This window comes from Narcine bancroftii, chromosome 14, assembly GCF_036971445.1.
Source record: "Narcine bancroftii isolate sNarBan1 chromosome 14, sNarBan1.hap1, whole genome shotgun sequence".
Taxonomy (NCBI): domain Eukaryota; kingdom Metazoa; phylum Chordata; class Chondrichthyes; order Torpediniformes; family Narcinidae; genus Narcine; species Narcine bancroftii.
The window spans coordinates 62,110,473-62,126,422 of record NC_091482.1 but is presented as its reverse complement, the minus strand read 5'-3'; the positions used below and the strand labels follow the sequence as shown (position 1 = coordinate 62,126,422).

At 40.9% G+C, this 15,950-nt stretch overlaps 1 protein-coding gene across 3 annotated transcripts in view; it reads right to left on the bottom strand.

Moving 5' to 3' along the window:
• The window catches only part of blm (BLM RecQ like helicase), a 54,182-nt gene that overhangs the window by 24,707 nt on the left and 13,525 nt on the right, over positions 1 to 15,950 (bottom strand). For all 3 annotated transcript variants that reach the window (XM_069911972.1, XM_069911973.1, XM_069911974.1), the window contains 6 exons: positions 14,720 to 14,784; positions 13,571 to 13,703; positions 6,702 to 7,495; positions 4,233 to 4,424; positions 3,501 to 3,619; positions 1,876 to 1,989 (listed from right to left, as the gene is read on the bottom strand). In XM_069911972.1, the coding sequence (XP_069768073.1) occupies positions 1,876 to 1,989; positions 3,501 to 3,619; positions 4,233 to 4,424; positions 6,702 to 7,495; positions 13,571 to 13,703; positions 14,720 to 14,784 (1,417 nt within the window). The remainder of the gene's footprint in view (positions 1 to 1,875; positions 1,990 to 3,500; positions 3,620 to 4,232; positions 4,425 to 6,701; positions 7,496 to 13,570; positions 13,704 to 14,719; positions 14,785 to 15,950) is intronic.

Genomic DNA, 15,950 nt, shown 5'->3' with positions numbered 1-15,950 from the left:
CTCTCTTCCCTTTCTTTCCTTTATTAATTCTTATCTATACTCTATATATTTTCTTATAAATACAGATACACTCATGTACACACACATATATATATATATATATATATACACACCCATATACACACATACATATAGTTCGTGGTCATTTTTGCTCTCGTTACATGTCTTCATCTCTATGTCTGTTTTGTAGTTGTTCTGCAAATTTTCGTGCTTCCTCCGGATCCGAGAATAGCCTGTTTTGCTGCCCTGGAATAACTATTTTAAGTACCTCTGGGTACTTTAACATAAATTTATATCCTTTTTTCCATAGGATCGCTTTTGCTGTATTAAACTCCTTCCTCTTCTTCAGGAGTTCAAAACTTATGTCTGGATAGAAAAAATTTTTTTGACCTTTGCATTCCAGTGGCTTTTTGTCTTCTCTTATTTTCTTCATTGCTTTCTCCAATATATTTTCTCTTGTTGTATATCTTAGGAATTTTACTAAAATGGATCTTGGTTTTTGTTGTGGCTGTGGTTTAGAGGCTAATGTTCTATGTGCCCTTTCTATTTCCATTTCTTCCTGTAATTCTGGTCTTCCTAGGACCCTGGGGATCCAATCTTTTATAAATCTCTCATATTCTTGCCTTCTTCATCTTCCTTAAGGCCCACTATCTTTATATTATTTCTTCTATTATAATTTTCCATTATATCAATCTTCTGAGCTAACAGCTCTTGTGTCTCTTTAACTTTTTTATTAGATTCTTCTAATTTCTTTTTTAAGTCCTCTACTTCCATTTCTACGGCTGTTTCTCATTCTTCCACCTTGTCCACTCTTTTTCCTATTTCTGACATGACCATCTCTAATCTATTCATTTTTTCTTCTGTACTTTCAATTCTTCTTTTTATTTCACTAAATTCTTGTGATTGCCATTCTTTTACTGATTCCATATATTCTTTAAAAAAAATATATCCATTGTCTTGCCCTTCCCTTCTTCTTCCATTTCTCTATGTTCTTCCTCTTCTTCTTCCTCTGAGTTGGTCATCTGTTGTTTCCTTGATTTCTTTTTACTCTCTTCTTTCTTGTTCTCGTTGTTTTCTATGTTATCTTCTTGCTGTTGTGTTGTAGCTGTCATTCTCAGCTGTGGAGATAGACTCCTCAGTTGGTCCCCCCTCCCGTCAGTGTTTTTTTTGTCATGCGCGGTTGCGCACTTTTGCTTGGCTACGCGAGCCATTTTTGTAGTCCCAAGCGGGCTTCTCTCTCCGCGGCGGGCCTCCTCGGACAGGTAAGGCCTTCACCTTCTTCTTCCGATGTCTTTTCTTCTTCTCTTCTTCCCGTTGCTTTCGACTTTTCTTTCTTCGCTGCCATTTTCTTCCCACCTTTACTTTCACTTTATTTTAATTTTTGTGTTTGTGCCTTTGTGTTTTCAGTGTTTTTTTAAAACTTTTCCGGAGAGGGCTGGAGTTCCCCGACCGGCCACTACTCCATCACGTAACTCCCGGATTTAGTTTACAATTGCTGTAAACTATGTATTAGTTTTTTTTTTAAAAAATGCCATTGTCCGATCACTGTCATCTCTTGAAATGTAGTTCCCATGCAAACTGAAGTTAAGATCCTAGCTTCAGATTGAACCAAATAATTTTCACTCTCTATAAAACTCCATCAGATCATAATCACTGTCCAAAAACACTACCTGATCATTAATGAATGTTTTCTCTTAGTACAATGAAAGATTTAAATCAGTCTGTTCCCTTCCTCGAAGTTCTGTTCAAAAAAAGCCTTCCACATGTATTGGATAAATTCATCCATTATACTAATACTGCTAACTTGGTGAAATCCCCAATGATTACTAAATGCTTGTTATCTGTTCGTCTCACTTTCTACCCCCATGTTACCACCTTCTCAGGAGTGCAGTAAAGCAGCTTCACTATGGGATCCTTCTTGGACAGTTGCATGTAGATGCTGGCAGCTTCTGAATCAGTCTTATTCCCAGTCAGATCAGTTGCCGGGATCTGTGAAAGGAAAATGAAGAGCTCAATTAAGGTCAGCATCCCGCTACTTACTCAACGAAGTTTCTCGATAACTTGTCCTTCCTCACTCGATCGATTCCTGCCCCTTTAGATTTAAGACTGCTGGTTCAAGACTGGTTAATAAGACGGTTATCCTCTGAATGGGGGACATTCTTCCTTAGATTTGTGGGTTAAGCAAGCTACAAAACATTACTTTGATCTGGAATCTGAGGGGCAGGTAATCAAAGCACCCAACAACCCACTGGGAATTGTGCTAATCTGTCGAAAACAAAGGTCCCTTCCTTTTCACCCATGACAGCTCCATTCCTTGGTGCGTGTCTAAATCTCTTGTTGCATTTTCCTTCTCAAACTCCTTTATCCAGCCCCAGAGAAACACAAGAAGATCCAGAAATTGGAATCTTGAGCAAACAATGAGAAATTGGAGGAATTCAACAGGTCAGGCAAGATGGAGAAGGGGTCTGACATGTTGACTGTCCCCTTTTCTCTATGGGCACTGCCTGACCCACCGAGACACTCCAGCTTCCAACATTTTAAATCATCACCTCCCGCAACACAGGAGGTTGTCATTCAGCCCATTGTGCAAATATCGACGCAAAAATAAATGTCCAATTCCTTCCATTCCTCTTCCTATGTTTTCATATTTTTCCTTCAAGATTTTATCTGAAGAGTTTGCCAAGATTTGGTATGACATTGGAAACCCTGCCAAATTTCTGCAGATGTCTGGTGGAAAGAGTGTTGACCGGCTGGGGACACCAATATTCCTGAGCAGAAAGCCCTGCAAAATGTACAGCCCAGGACATCATAGGCAAAACCCTCCCTGACTTCAAGAACAACTGCAGGGAATGTGGCTGTCGGTGAGCAGCAGCAATCAAGGATCCACCCCACCCAGCACACACTGTTCTTGTTGCTGCCATCAGGAAAGAGGTATCGGTGCCATAAGACTTACACCACCAGCTTCAGGAACAGCTGCTACCCCTCCACCATCAGATTCCTCAACAATAAACTCAATCAGGGACCATTTAAGGATTCTTACTTTTGCACTTTATTGATTTTTTTGTTCTTTTTGTATCCCAGTCAGTTTGTTAACATTTTATTTTTTACATGTGTACGTTGAGTCAGTTTATTTCTGCGCTATCAATAAGTGGTAATTCTGCCTTGCTGGCAGGAAAAAGAATCTCAGGGTGGTATATCGACATTTGCAGTCCAATTTACAGCATCATGATTCTTTATACTTTCCATGTTTCTCGGCTCCTATCGACTGATTCTCACTCCTGAGCACACTCCTTGTACCATGTGATATTTCTTTTATTGTAATAAAAGAAACAAGTTCTTTTAAAACAACTATACTTTATTAGCTAAAGTACACTCATGACCTTGTGAAGGCATCCATCTTGAATCCACCCAAAACTGCCACAAAAGAGTTCCCTCTAGTGGTCAAGAGGATCAATAACACCCTATCACTACAAAGAGGAAGCAAGCTTGTTTCAACTTACATCAAACAAGGTCATTTTCTGCACTTGGTCCATGATCAGTGACCTGAGTGGGGAAATCACAATCGTGACTCCTGGGGTGAGACAGGATGGTAGCTGGTAACACAAACTCTTTCCTCCACCTGCAATAGAGAAACAGCATAAATTTCTGCAAGAACACAAGCCACTCAAGCAAAACTGAAAATCTACCAGAGCAGTGGACGTTATTAGCATTTCCTTTTCTGCATCCCTGAGGTCTTTCCTTCTACCCTTCCTTGTGACACTAATCAAAGTGGAGGAACTATCTAAATCCTCCACAGTGACCCCCAAAAGTAAACATTACCTTGTGTTCTGCCTCAATTTGCTCTTCAAGGTGGTGCCACACAAGGCTACATAAAAGCAACTAATCCAAGGAAATAGGTGAAAAGTGTCAGATCCCAAATAACTCTACAAATAACACTAACTAATAACCTATCCCCCGACCTGAGTAATTTCTAGCATTTGCCGCCAAACTTTCACAAGTGTTTTCAAACCACAAGATGTCAATTATTTGCAAGTAGCTCAATGATCAAAGAAACAGAAAAGACAGAAGTATACAAGGGTGAAAAGACAAGAGAGGGAGACTCAGAAAGACCTTTATACATCTTTTGAAACTAATATAAGCAAAATGCAATAATCACGCATGTGTAACAAAGGTAAGGATCCCAAATTGTGATGAAGTCAAGTACTTGAGGCACTTCTACCTCAGTGACATACCAGTGGGCATCAGAATAAAGCAGTCTTCATTCAACAGTGCTGCATTAATTGCTTCCAGTTGATTGGTTCGGAACTGGTGTAGCCCAAACTTCTTATGGAAAATCCGCATCATCTCTTTGGAGTGTGGAAAGTGGTAGCCCCGGAAACATTCCAAAGCTGTGTCTTTATAAAGTCCTTGTTCAAAGGAAGTCCCTGATGGAAGAAAAATAAACTCATTGTTACACTATTCATTCCAAAAAGGCATGGCCTCCTCCTCCTTTGCCTTCCAGTACCTTGAAATCTGCAGTTGTGTGGGATTGCTGCTTTCTAAAGATGTTTGGAGCCTTCTTAAGAACAGCATTGAAGATTGAGATCCAACAGACGCATTCAAAATTCTAAAGATTTTAAAGAAACAACCAAGGAGAGCAGTTTCCTCTGACAAAAGATGTAGCCAAAGGTCATCAAGCCGAATAAAGAAAAAAATCTGCTCACCAAGCAGCTGCAAGGACCTAGAACTTATTACCTGTTAAGATGAAAAAGTCCAATTCAGAGGAATGTGAAAAAGGCAATTTGATATGTATTAAAAAGGATTGAGAAATAAGATTTTAGCAGTAAATAGCTGAAATTAGAGAGCTCTTTGAAAGAGGCAGCATAGACACAAAAGGGCAAATGACTTCCTTTTGTGTTGTGAGTTTTGATGGTTTGACAGTACAGGCGCCCAGATCTATTTGACCTGTACTGTACGAAGGTCAGGCACTGAACAAAGATCAGGAATGATTTCACATGTGAGTTGTTTAGCTTTAGGCAAATATGGCAGCATGAGTTTTGGCACCCTCTCATAGAATACAGTAAAACCCCTGGTACCTGGAATTCAAGCAACTGGCAGAAAAAAAAATGATGGAAAATAAATTTTAAAAATTAAAATAAATAAGAATTTAATAATTGGTCAAAAATACATTCATTTTAAAATTGTAAAATTAACTTCTCTGAAGTAGCACATAAACCTTCGGGGAAGATGGGAGCAAATATTCAGCCAGCAGAGGGCCTTGGTCGGGCTTTGCTTGTCGCATCTGTTTTAATAAAGTTGTGTGAAACAGCAATGGCGTCGCCCAAGATGAAGAGCTGGTCGATACCACTTGCTGTTGGGGTGACTCCTTATCCCTGCTTAGTAAGAGTTGCCTGGGTCAGAGGTTTTATCTGTAAACTTAGGGGAGGGGGCAGGTTAAATATCTATATTGTTCGTCTTTCGTGGGGCTCCGTGGGGGCGAGGAACTTGCAAATGCAGCACCAGTTAAATATTTTCAAAGAATGTGACTGAAAATAAAATACTTTATGATTTAAATATTCAATCAATTTTGTTCAGTCAAAGTACAGTATAGTATTTTTGTCTTTTATACTGTTAATTCTTAAAGGTGCAGTAGTTAAACATTGTAAGAGCAAGTCTCAAGCACCAGAAAATACATTTATCCAGCATCTACCAATCCCGATAGGTGCTGGATACTAGGGGTTTTAATGTATTACAATGCCTAGAGAAATTGTGCCCGGAGGCACATAGTGGGCTGCAGGGCCCATATTGTTACTCTTTTATATTCTATGTTGTAAGAACGGTTTAAAATTATAAATCACCATAAGCTTCAACAGAGACAGGCAGGCTTTCCTTGCAAAGTAATTTGAAGCATAAATCTCAATCAGCAGTTGACAATTTGACATATTCATTCATCACACGCACACCAGGCCTCGTCTATATCTCATTCTCTGACAGCAGTCACTAGCCTGCCAGCACTTTCCTCTCACCGCACATTCAGAGTTCGGGGGCTGACTTTCGTGTCCACGGTTGAGCCAACTAGGTCTGCACAAACTGAACCGCTGATGTACTGCAGTGAGAAAGGAACTAAAGATTGCTGTTCGATCCGTGGTTCGTCGAGCACACCGATCCCAGTCAATTGCAGCAAATGGTTTCAGTGACTAGACCAGGCATTGGAAAAGTTAAATCAGAATTTTGGAACCAATCTCAAAGGAACAAGGAACAGCAGCAAAGTAATTACATGGCTCCAAATGTGAATGCAGGCTCAAATCCCAAAATGGTACTTGGAGAATTAAAATATAATTGAAATTCAATTAAAAACTGCTGGCAAAGGGTTTATGGATTTACTGTAAAAGCCTGGTTTACTGCTACCTCTTCATCAGGGAAGAAAGCATGTTTACGCATACCCATGCCCAGCATACCATACCAAACTCTTTATTAAATTGTTAAGCAGTGGCCAGTAGCAGGAAACAGACTTCCTTTACACTGAGGTAGTTAAAATTTGGGCATGGCAAGATTGGATGTGGAGGCATTCGAAAGTGGATGTCTATTGGCACCAATGGATCTCTGCATAACAGAAAGTGAGATAATGTGACTATGCAGGTCAGAAACCTAGTTACAGAAGCATTCAGCAGGTCACGTTCATGGGTTCTTTTAGCCACACTAATGTAAAGTTCGTCAATTACCTGTGGAACTGAGCACAGTTTGAGGTTTGACACCAGATGTTGCAGAAGGATGAGCTGTGTATTTGCTGCTATCTTGTGCTGAAGTTTTCTCCCAGGACTTTCTAGACCCCCCCTCTCGGATAGGGACAGTATCTGCATGTGAAGAAACACTGGATGCACGATGACTTGATGAATATACAAGGCACTCTGACCCTTCTTCATCTAAATTATCAATGGCAAAATAATCAATATCAAAAAAATCATCCAGCACCTCGTCAACGTTGCAGTCCTTTCCCTGTTTGTCGATTTGCCTGGGATAATGAGCAGTACCCATGTCTTCAGTGGACACCGATAGTTGTCCATTTGCCTCGCTTGGGACATCTGTACAAGGAGATCTGTTCATGCTGCCGGCATGTTGAGAATACGTGGGCTGAATGGCACTCAATGAGAAAGCCTTGCTACCCCCTACTGAAAGATCAAGCTTGCTTCTTTGGAGACGTGGCCCGTTCTGCATGCAACTGGTGTTAGGGGTAGAGAGGACACCTGACCTGCCAGTTTGTGTAGACGTTTCATCCAGTTCAAAGAAATCTGCTTCAATTAGAAAATTATTCACAGTCAAAGTTGAGGTGTTCGGGCAAGATTTCTTGAATGTAAATGTTCTAGGAGAATTGTGTTCTTGGTCTGAATTGACATGAAATGGAGGAAGAATGGAATTGGTAGAACAATTATTTTTCAAAGAGATCTGTCCTGGCGAGAAAGCAGTTCTTACATTGGGTGTTTTCTGAGTGCCATTATGATCAGCCAGCAGTTTACGCCTGGAAGAAGAAATACAATTCTTAGTTAATCACCAATACAGATTTTTTATAATGAGGTAGTAAAAATCTGCAGACACTGTGATTGTAACAAAAACACAGAAATGCTGGAGGAACTCAGCAGGTCTCACAGAGTCCATAGCAGGTAAAGATATATTACCAATGTTTCGGGCCTGAGCCCTTCCTTGAGCCATGCTTCCTATAGACACTACAAAACCTGCTGCATTCCCCTAGTATTTCTGAATTTTTTTCTATAAATTAAGTCACCTTCATTGGTGGGGTGGGAAAATCAGTTCAAGTACAAGTAAATCTGAGAAATTGAGTTTACTCAACATCTAGAATGCCTGCAGTGCCCTTTCACATCATCGAAGCAGGCGTTAGTCATTGATCATCACCACTGGTGGATCCTGGAAACATGAGCCCTTTAGCAATGAAGTGCATTTGAAAATTTAATCATTACTATAATGGAGGAAAGTTATCAGTTGACAGACAGCATGATGGCCATGATATGTTTTCACACTCCAGTTTATCCGTTATATATTGCCTGAAAATTTTACCTTAACAGGGTAAGTAAAGTGGCATGTCAAGTGACACTTCAGCACTCCTTGAATTACATTTTTTTTGCTCAATTCTTTAGAATGAGACTTGAATAGGGAACTTCTCAGAACCAAGAGTACTTCACTGTGGATATGTTGTGCAAACAAAAACTTGGTAGAAAGTGTAGAGATTAGAACTAAACTAGCCTGAGAATAATGGCAACTAGAAGAATACTTGGTAATTTATTGAAATATACAAGATTCTGAGGGAGTGTGACAGGGTGGATATTTGGATGTTTCCAATAGAGGGAGAGTCTCAAACAAGGTGTGCTATATATTTTCCTTGCAGAAGGTGGGTGTCTCTGGAATTTTCTGATCTTGTTAAGGCTAGATCATAGGGGAGTGTTTAATGAGGAGAAAGATTTCAAATTTATTTCACACTTATTGTCAGAGGACATACATGACATCACACAACCCTGACTCTTTTTCTTGCAGGCAAGGCAGAATTACCACTTATTGGCAGTGCAAACAATTTTGGATACTGTTGATGGGGACCTACAAGTGACAAGTCGAGGTGGTCATGTCTCCGGTGCAGAGATTGGACCCCCAACTCAGAAGGGAAGGGGGGAGAAGAGGAGAGCGATACGATTAAGGACTTGATGGTTAGACAAGAGGATAGGAGGTTTGCTAGATAAGATTGAGACACCTGGATGGTATGTTGCCTCCCAGATGCCAGGGTTAGGGATGTCTCTGATTGAGTACACAGCATTTTGGAGGGGAAGGGCGAGCAGCCAGATATCATGGCCCACGTGGGGACCAATGACACAGATAGAAGTGGGGATGAGGTCCTGAAGGAAGTATAGGGAGTTAGGAAAGAACTTGGGGAATAATCTTGGGATTGCTGCCTGTGCCACACGCTAGAGAGGGTAGGAACAGGAAGATGTGGTGGATGAATGCTTGGCTATAGAGTTGGTGCAGGGGGAAGGGTTCAGATTTGTGGATCATTGAGAAATCTTCTGGGGAAGGTCTGACCTCTACAAAAAGGACAGGCTCCACCTGAACTAGAAAGGGACCAATATCCTGGCAGGCAGGTTTGCTGGATCTGTTGGGGAAGGTTTTAACTAGTTTGGCAGGGGGGTGGGGTGGGGGGTGCAAATCAGAATGAGAGTACAGAGATTAGGGTAGAAGGACAAGTAGATTTGAAGGGAGAGAGGAATCAGATTGTTAAAATTAATGAAGGAGATGTAAAAGTAGATAGTAATCAAAGGAGTGAATGTGGGGACATTCTCACAAGTGTATATATTTCAATGCAAGGAGCATGGTAAGTAAAGTGGATGAGCTCAGAGAATGGATTGACACATGGAAATATGATATTGTAGCCATCAGTGAAACTTGGTTGCAGGAGGGGCATGATTGCCAGCTAAATGTTCCAGGATCCGTTGCTTTATGTGTGAGGGATAAAAGGCAGAGGAGTCTCAATGCTTGTTAAGAGAAAACACCACAGCGGTGCTATGGCAGGATGGATTGGAAGGCTCATCTAGTAAGGCTATTTGGGTGGAAATGAGGGATGGGAAAGGTATGAAAACACTAAATGGGATGCATTATAGACCACCTAATAAACAGAAGGAATTAGAGGAACAAATTAGTAAGCAAATAGCATTTATAAGTAGCAAACAAGGTGGTGATTGTAGAAGATTTTAACTTTCCACACATTGACTGGGATGCCCATACTATAAAATGGCTGAATGGGCTGGAGTTTGTCAAATGTGTTCATGAAAGTTTTCTAAATCAATACATAGAAGAACTGACTAGAGAGGGAGGAGTATTTGGATCTCCTATTAGGGAACGAGATAGATCAGGTGACAGAGGGTTGTGTTGGGGAACTCGGTCTAGTGATCATAATACTATTAGTTTTAGGTTAATAATGGAGAAGGATCGGATTGGGCCAAAGGTTGAGATTCTTGATTGGAACAAGGCTAATTTTGAGGAGATGTGGAAGGATTCAGAGGGTATCGATTGGGAGAATTTATTTTCAGGCAGGGATGCAACAGATAAATGGGGAATATTCAAATGGAAATTTTGAGGTACAGAATCGGAATGTCCCTGTGAGGATTAAAGGAAAGGTTAGAAGATATAGGGAGCCTTGGTTTTCAAGGGATATTGGGAATTTGGTTCAGAGGAGCTTGAGGAATATAAGGAGAATAAAAAATGTTGAAAGAAATTAGAAAGACTAAAAGGGGATATGAGGCTGCTTTGGCAGACAAGGTAAAAATAAATTCAAAGGGGTCTCCACAGGTAGATTAAAAGAACAGTGAGGGATAAAATTAGGCCCCTTGAAGATCAGAGGAGTCAGCTATGTGTGGAGTCAGAAAAGATGGAGGAAATCTTAAAAGATTTTTTTCTTCAGTATTCACTAAGGAAAGGAATTGAATCAGATGAAGTAAGAAAAACTAGAGTGAGGTCATGGAAAATATATAGATTAATGAGGAGGTAGTACTAGCTATTTTAAAGAGAATAAAGATGGATAAATCTCCAGGTCCTGACAAGATATTCCCTTGGACCTTGAGGGAGGTTTAGTGTAGAAATAGTAGGGGCTCTGACAGAAATTTTAAAAATTTCATTAGCCATGGGGGAAGTGCTGAGGACTGTAGGGTAGCTCATGCTGTTCCAAAGTTTAAAAAAAGCCCTAAAAGTAAACCGGGTAATTATTAGGCCTGTTGAGTCTGACGTTGGTGCTGGGTAAATTAATGGAGAATGTTCTTGGAGATCGAATAGACAGGGACTGATTAGGAGTAGTCAACCCAGTTTTGAGCATGGTAGGTCATGATTTACAAATCTTCTAGAATTTTTCAAGGTTACTTAGAAGATGACGAAGGGAAGGCCGTGGATGTTGTCTCTGTGGACTTTAATAAGGCCACTGTCAAGGTTCTGCATAAGAGGTTAGTTAGGAAAGTTCAATCATTAGGTATTAATGTTGAGGTGAAATGGATTCAACAATGGTTGGATGGGAGATGTCAGAGAGTAATGATGGAAAATTGTTTGTCAAATTGGAGGCCAGTGACTAGTGAAGTGCCTCAGGGATCGATAATGGGTCTACTGTTGTTTGTCATATATATTAATGATCTGGATGATAAGGTGGTAAATTGGATTAGTAAGTATGCACATGATACGAAGATTGCTGATGTTGTGGATAGTGAGGAATGTTTTCAAAGCTTGCAGTGGGACATGGATCAGTTAGAAGAGTGGGCAGATAGATGGCAGATGGAGTTTAATACTGATAAGTGTGAGGTGCTACAGTTTGGAAGGACTGATCAGCAAAGGTTATACACATTAAACAGTAGACAGTTGAGGAGTGCAGTAGAAGAAAGGGATTTGGGAATTCTGGTGCATAATTCCCTGAAAGTGGAGTCACATGTAGATAGGATGGTGAAGAAAGCTTTTGGTATCTTGGCCTTCATAAATCAGAGTATTAAGTACAGGAGTTAGGATGTCACGTTGAAGTTGTATAAGGCATTGGTAAGGCAAAATTTGGAATATTGTGTGCAGTTTTGGTCACCGAATTAGAGGAAGGATATCAACAAAATAGAGAGAGTGCAGAGAAGATTTATAAGAATGTTGTCTGGGTTGGAGTTACAGAGAAAGGTTAAATAGGCTAGGACTTTATTCCCTGGAGCATAGATATTTAAGGGGTGATTTGATAGAGGTATTTAAAATTATGAGGGAGACCGATGGAGTCAATATACACAGGCTTTTTCCATTGAGAGTGGCAGAGATTCAAAGAAGAAGTCATGGATTGAGATTGAAATGAGAAAAGTTTAGGGGAAACATGAGGGGGAATTTTTTCACTCAGAAGGTGGTGGGAGAGTGGAATGAGCTTCTGGCCAAAGTGGTAGGTGCAGGCTCAATTTTAATATTTAAGGAAAAGTTGGATAGGTACATGGACGAGAGAGATATGGAAGGTTATGGGCTGGGTGCAGGTCAATGGGAGAAGGTGTTCGGCATGTACTAGAAGAGCCAAAGTGGCCTGTTCCTGTGCTGCAATTGTTATTAAAAAAAGTACACAATGTACGCATTAACAAATAAAGAAATGTAAACAAACTGACTGTGCAATAGAGAGAAAAAAAATCAATGAAGAGTAAGAGTCCTTAATTGAGATTCTTGTTGAGGAGTCTGATGATGGAGGAGTGGCAGCTGTTCCTGAACTTGGTGGTGCGAGTCTTGTGGCACCTGTTTATACCTCTTTCCTGATGATTGCAGCGAGAACAGAATATGATTGATGATTGCTGCTGCTCTCTGACAGCAGTGTTGTTCCCTGTAGATATTCTTGATGGTGGGGAGGATTTTGCCTCCGATGTCCTCGGCTGTGCCCACTACCAATTGGAGGGCTTTATGCTCAGGGGTATTGATGTCCCCATTCTAGACCGTGATGCAGCCGGTCAGCAAACTTTCCACCACACCTCAGTAGAAATTTCCCAGGGTTTCTGGGGTCATACCAAACCTCCGCAAACTCCTGAGAAAGTAAAGGTATTGACGTTCTTTCTTCACATTAGTGTGTTGAGCCCAGGAAGAACCTCCAAGATAGAGACTCCCAAGAACTTCAATTTGCTCACCCTCTCCAGCTCTGATCCCACAATGATCACTGGATTGTATACCTCTGATTTTCCCTTCCTGATGTCAACAATCAGCTCTTTGGTGATATTGAATGTGAGGTTGTTGTTGTGGCACCATTCCACCAAGTTTTCAGTCTCCCTCAAGTATGCTAACTCATCGTTAACTTTTTATACAACCCACTACTGTGGCATTGTCCGCAAATTTGTAGATGATGGTGTTATCGTACCGAGGCACAAAGTCATAGGTGTATAGTGATTACAGCAGGGGGCTAAGAACGTAGCCCTGTGGTGCTCCAGCACTGATGGAGATTGTGGAGGAGATGTTCTCACCAATCACTTTCATCCAATTATTGTAGTCTGAAGGTGAGGAAATCCAGATTCAATTACATAGTGGGGTGTTGAATCCCAAGTCTTGGAGATCAATTTTCAGGGAATAATGGTATTAAATGCTGAACTGTTGTTGATTAAGAGCATCCTGATGTATGCCACTTTGCTGTCCAGGTGTTCCAGGGTTTTGTGCAGTGAGATGGCATCCTATGGCTAAAATAGGCGAATTGGAATAAATCTATGTCGCTGCTCAGACAGGAGCTGATAAGCTTCAACACCAGCCTTTCAAAATACTTCTTCACTGTTTATGTGAGTGCCACTGGTTGATCATCATTATGCGGGTTACCACACTCTTCCTGGGCACCGGAGAAGGGGTGGTAATGAGACCAGGGAGGGATGAATATAGGGATGAGAATGTGGAAAAATCGAACCAATGTAGGTCAACAAATACAGGAGTGGTGAATGAACAGGAACTAGATGATCAAAAGTTGGGATTGGATTTGATAGTCGAGTACTTTGGAATATTTGATAAATGAAAATAACAGAGAAATGGATTTTGAACTAAACATCTCACTTTGGAGGTCCACTAACTTGGATACACCTACCGGAGATCTCTCTGCTGAAGCAGCTGGCTTGCACAAGACAAAACCTGCAGTTCTCTCACAGGAATCTGGTCGACCAAGCTACAGATATCTTCCATTACTTGGATCAGTTGCTTGCTAGACCCAATCGAACTATCTGTTAAATGGAGAAAGTCAGGATCTTAATTTACATAATTTGCAGTCTGTTTTTAGAAATGCACCGAAGGCAAACAGATCACTGGAGCTTCACATTGGAAGCAAAGCTCTCAACAGCTGCAGTATCATAGAAACAGGATCCCACAATAGATCACCTTCCATAAACCATTTTAGCTGTTAGTTCTATTCCCAATGTAATTTTATTCCCCTTGTTTGCTCTACATTGAATCACCAAAGCAGAAGCAAATCATTTAGACCAACACATTTATTCCAAAAAAAGTGTACCATGATTTTTGATGAAGGAGTGCCTCCCCAGCACTCTTTCAAAGATCATGGTACTTAGCACCAGATTCAGATTTATTGTCAAAGTAGATACATGACATCACACACAACCCGGAGATTCTCTTTCCTGTGGGAAAGGCAGAATTACCACTTAGAGGTGCATTCAGGGAAGCTTCATGGAGAAATGTAAAGAACAATTTGAAGAATTTAGGCAATGCTAAATGAGAGCATTGGCCCTGGAAATGTGCAGTTCTTCCAAACAAACTTGTGTTATCTACTTCTCATTACTCTCTAACAATACAGGAGCAGGTTCACTTGGAATTTATATTGAATTTATTAGTGACATTCATTAGAGGTTTATGCGCTGTAGTCAGGGCCTGGTGCAGTCTCACTGCTGTGATAAATAAAGCAGGGTGAGCAAATTTAATCTAGCCTTTTATTCTTGCACGGTAATCCTCATGTCTACATTTACAATGGGAAATGTCTGGGGTAAAATATGTACCGCTCCAGTGAGAGGACCCATTAAATATATGTATTGAGGAATTCAGAATGGAGAAAGTCTACAGGAGATGGTTAATACATTCCCAAATTAAATTTATTATTAATAATATGACCACAATTCATAAGGTCTTGCTCCTTTAATGAATCCTGCAACAGGAGAGTTCCAATGGACATGCAGCGGAATGGAACTCTTACCCACTCCAGTGTTTGATGGTTCCTTGGGAGAATTCTCACCTTGTGGCTGTGGTTTTGCTGAAGAATCAAATCGCCTTTGAGAACATGTAGTTTCTGCTGAATCACTGTGGATAGATATATTTTTTTTAAGTAAACAGCTTATATAAGTTACAAATTCTTCGAGAACAGTGCTTTAGATACTAACTTAACCAAAGTCCAAAGATGTTACCTATGGCTCAGTGGGAGCACTCTCATCTTAGTCTTTGGTTATGGGTTCAAGCCCTAATCCAAAGAAACAGGTGTATATTCACACTGATCATCTTATATTTTGCACAAATTGTTAAATCAAGGACCCGACTGCTCTCTGAAGTAATACTTAATCATTGTGTGATTATAAGGGCTTCATTTTTTGCTTCCCATGCTCATAAGAATGGTTGATTTGCTTCCACCACCATGGGGAGAGAGAATATGGCAACTTGCAATCCTACCATCAACAGAGGCGCTATATCCAGGGGAGTCACGTGATGGAGTAGTGGCCAGTCGGGTAAAACCAGCCCTCTCCAGAAAAAGAGAAAAAAGTTAGGAAAAGACAAAGCTCAACAAAAAGAAATAGAAGATAAAGTTACAGAGAAGAGAAAGAAGATGGCACCCAAGAAGGACAAAGTAAAAACAACCAAAAAAAAGTCACCGGAGAAGAAAAAGGCCTTGCCTGCACGAAGGAACAGGGAGCAGTGGTGGGCGAGGAGCGCTCGACCCCCGAGGTTGGTGCCTGCCCTGCGGAGTCGCGACCTCCCGACCGGTGGACTTCAAAAATGGCTCTCGGAGCCAAACAAAAGTGTGCAACTGCGCAATCAAAGGAAAAAGAAGACACCGACGGGAGGGGGGCTCAGCAGAGGAGCGGGCAGCCACAGCGCAACCAGCTGAGGGACGCCCGAGACCAGGGCGCTCAGCTGGAGGATGAGGATGGCGGTAGGGGAGGGAGAGAGGAAACAGACGAAGGAGAAAAACTGAGGGGTGACCGACAAGAGGATCAATGGCAGGAGGCCCATCAGACGGGCAGCCCAGGAGAGGAGGACCAACAACCAAGATCCATCTTAGTAAAATTTTTGAGATATTATGACAAGAAAAAATATACTAGAGCGGGCAAGGAATAAAATTAGAGAAGATAATAAACCATTGGAATACAAGGGTCAAAAAATATTTTTTCACCCAGACATAAGTTTTGAACTCTTAAAGAGGAGGAAAGAGTTAATACAGCGAAAACGATTTCATGGAAAAACGGTTATAAATT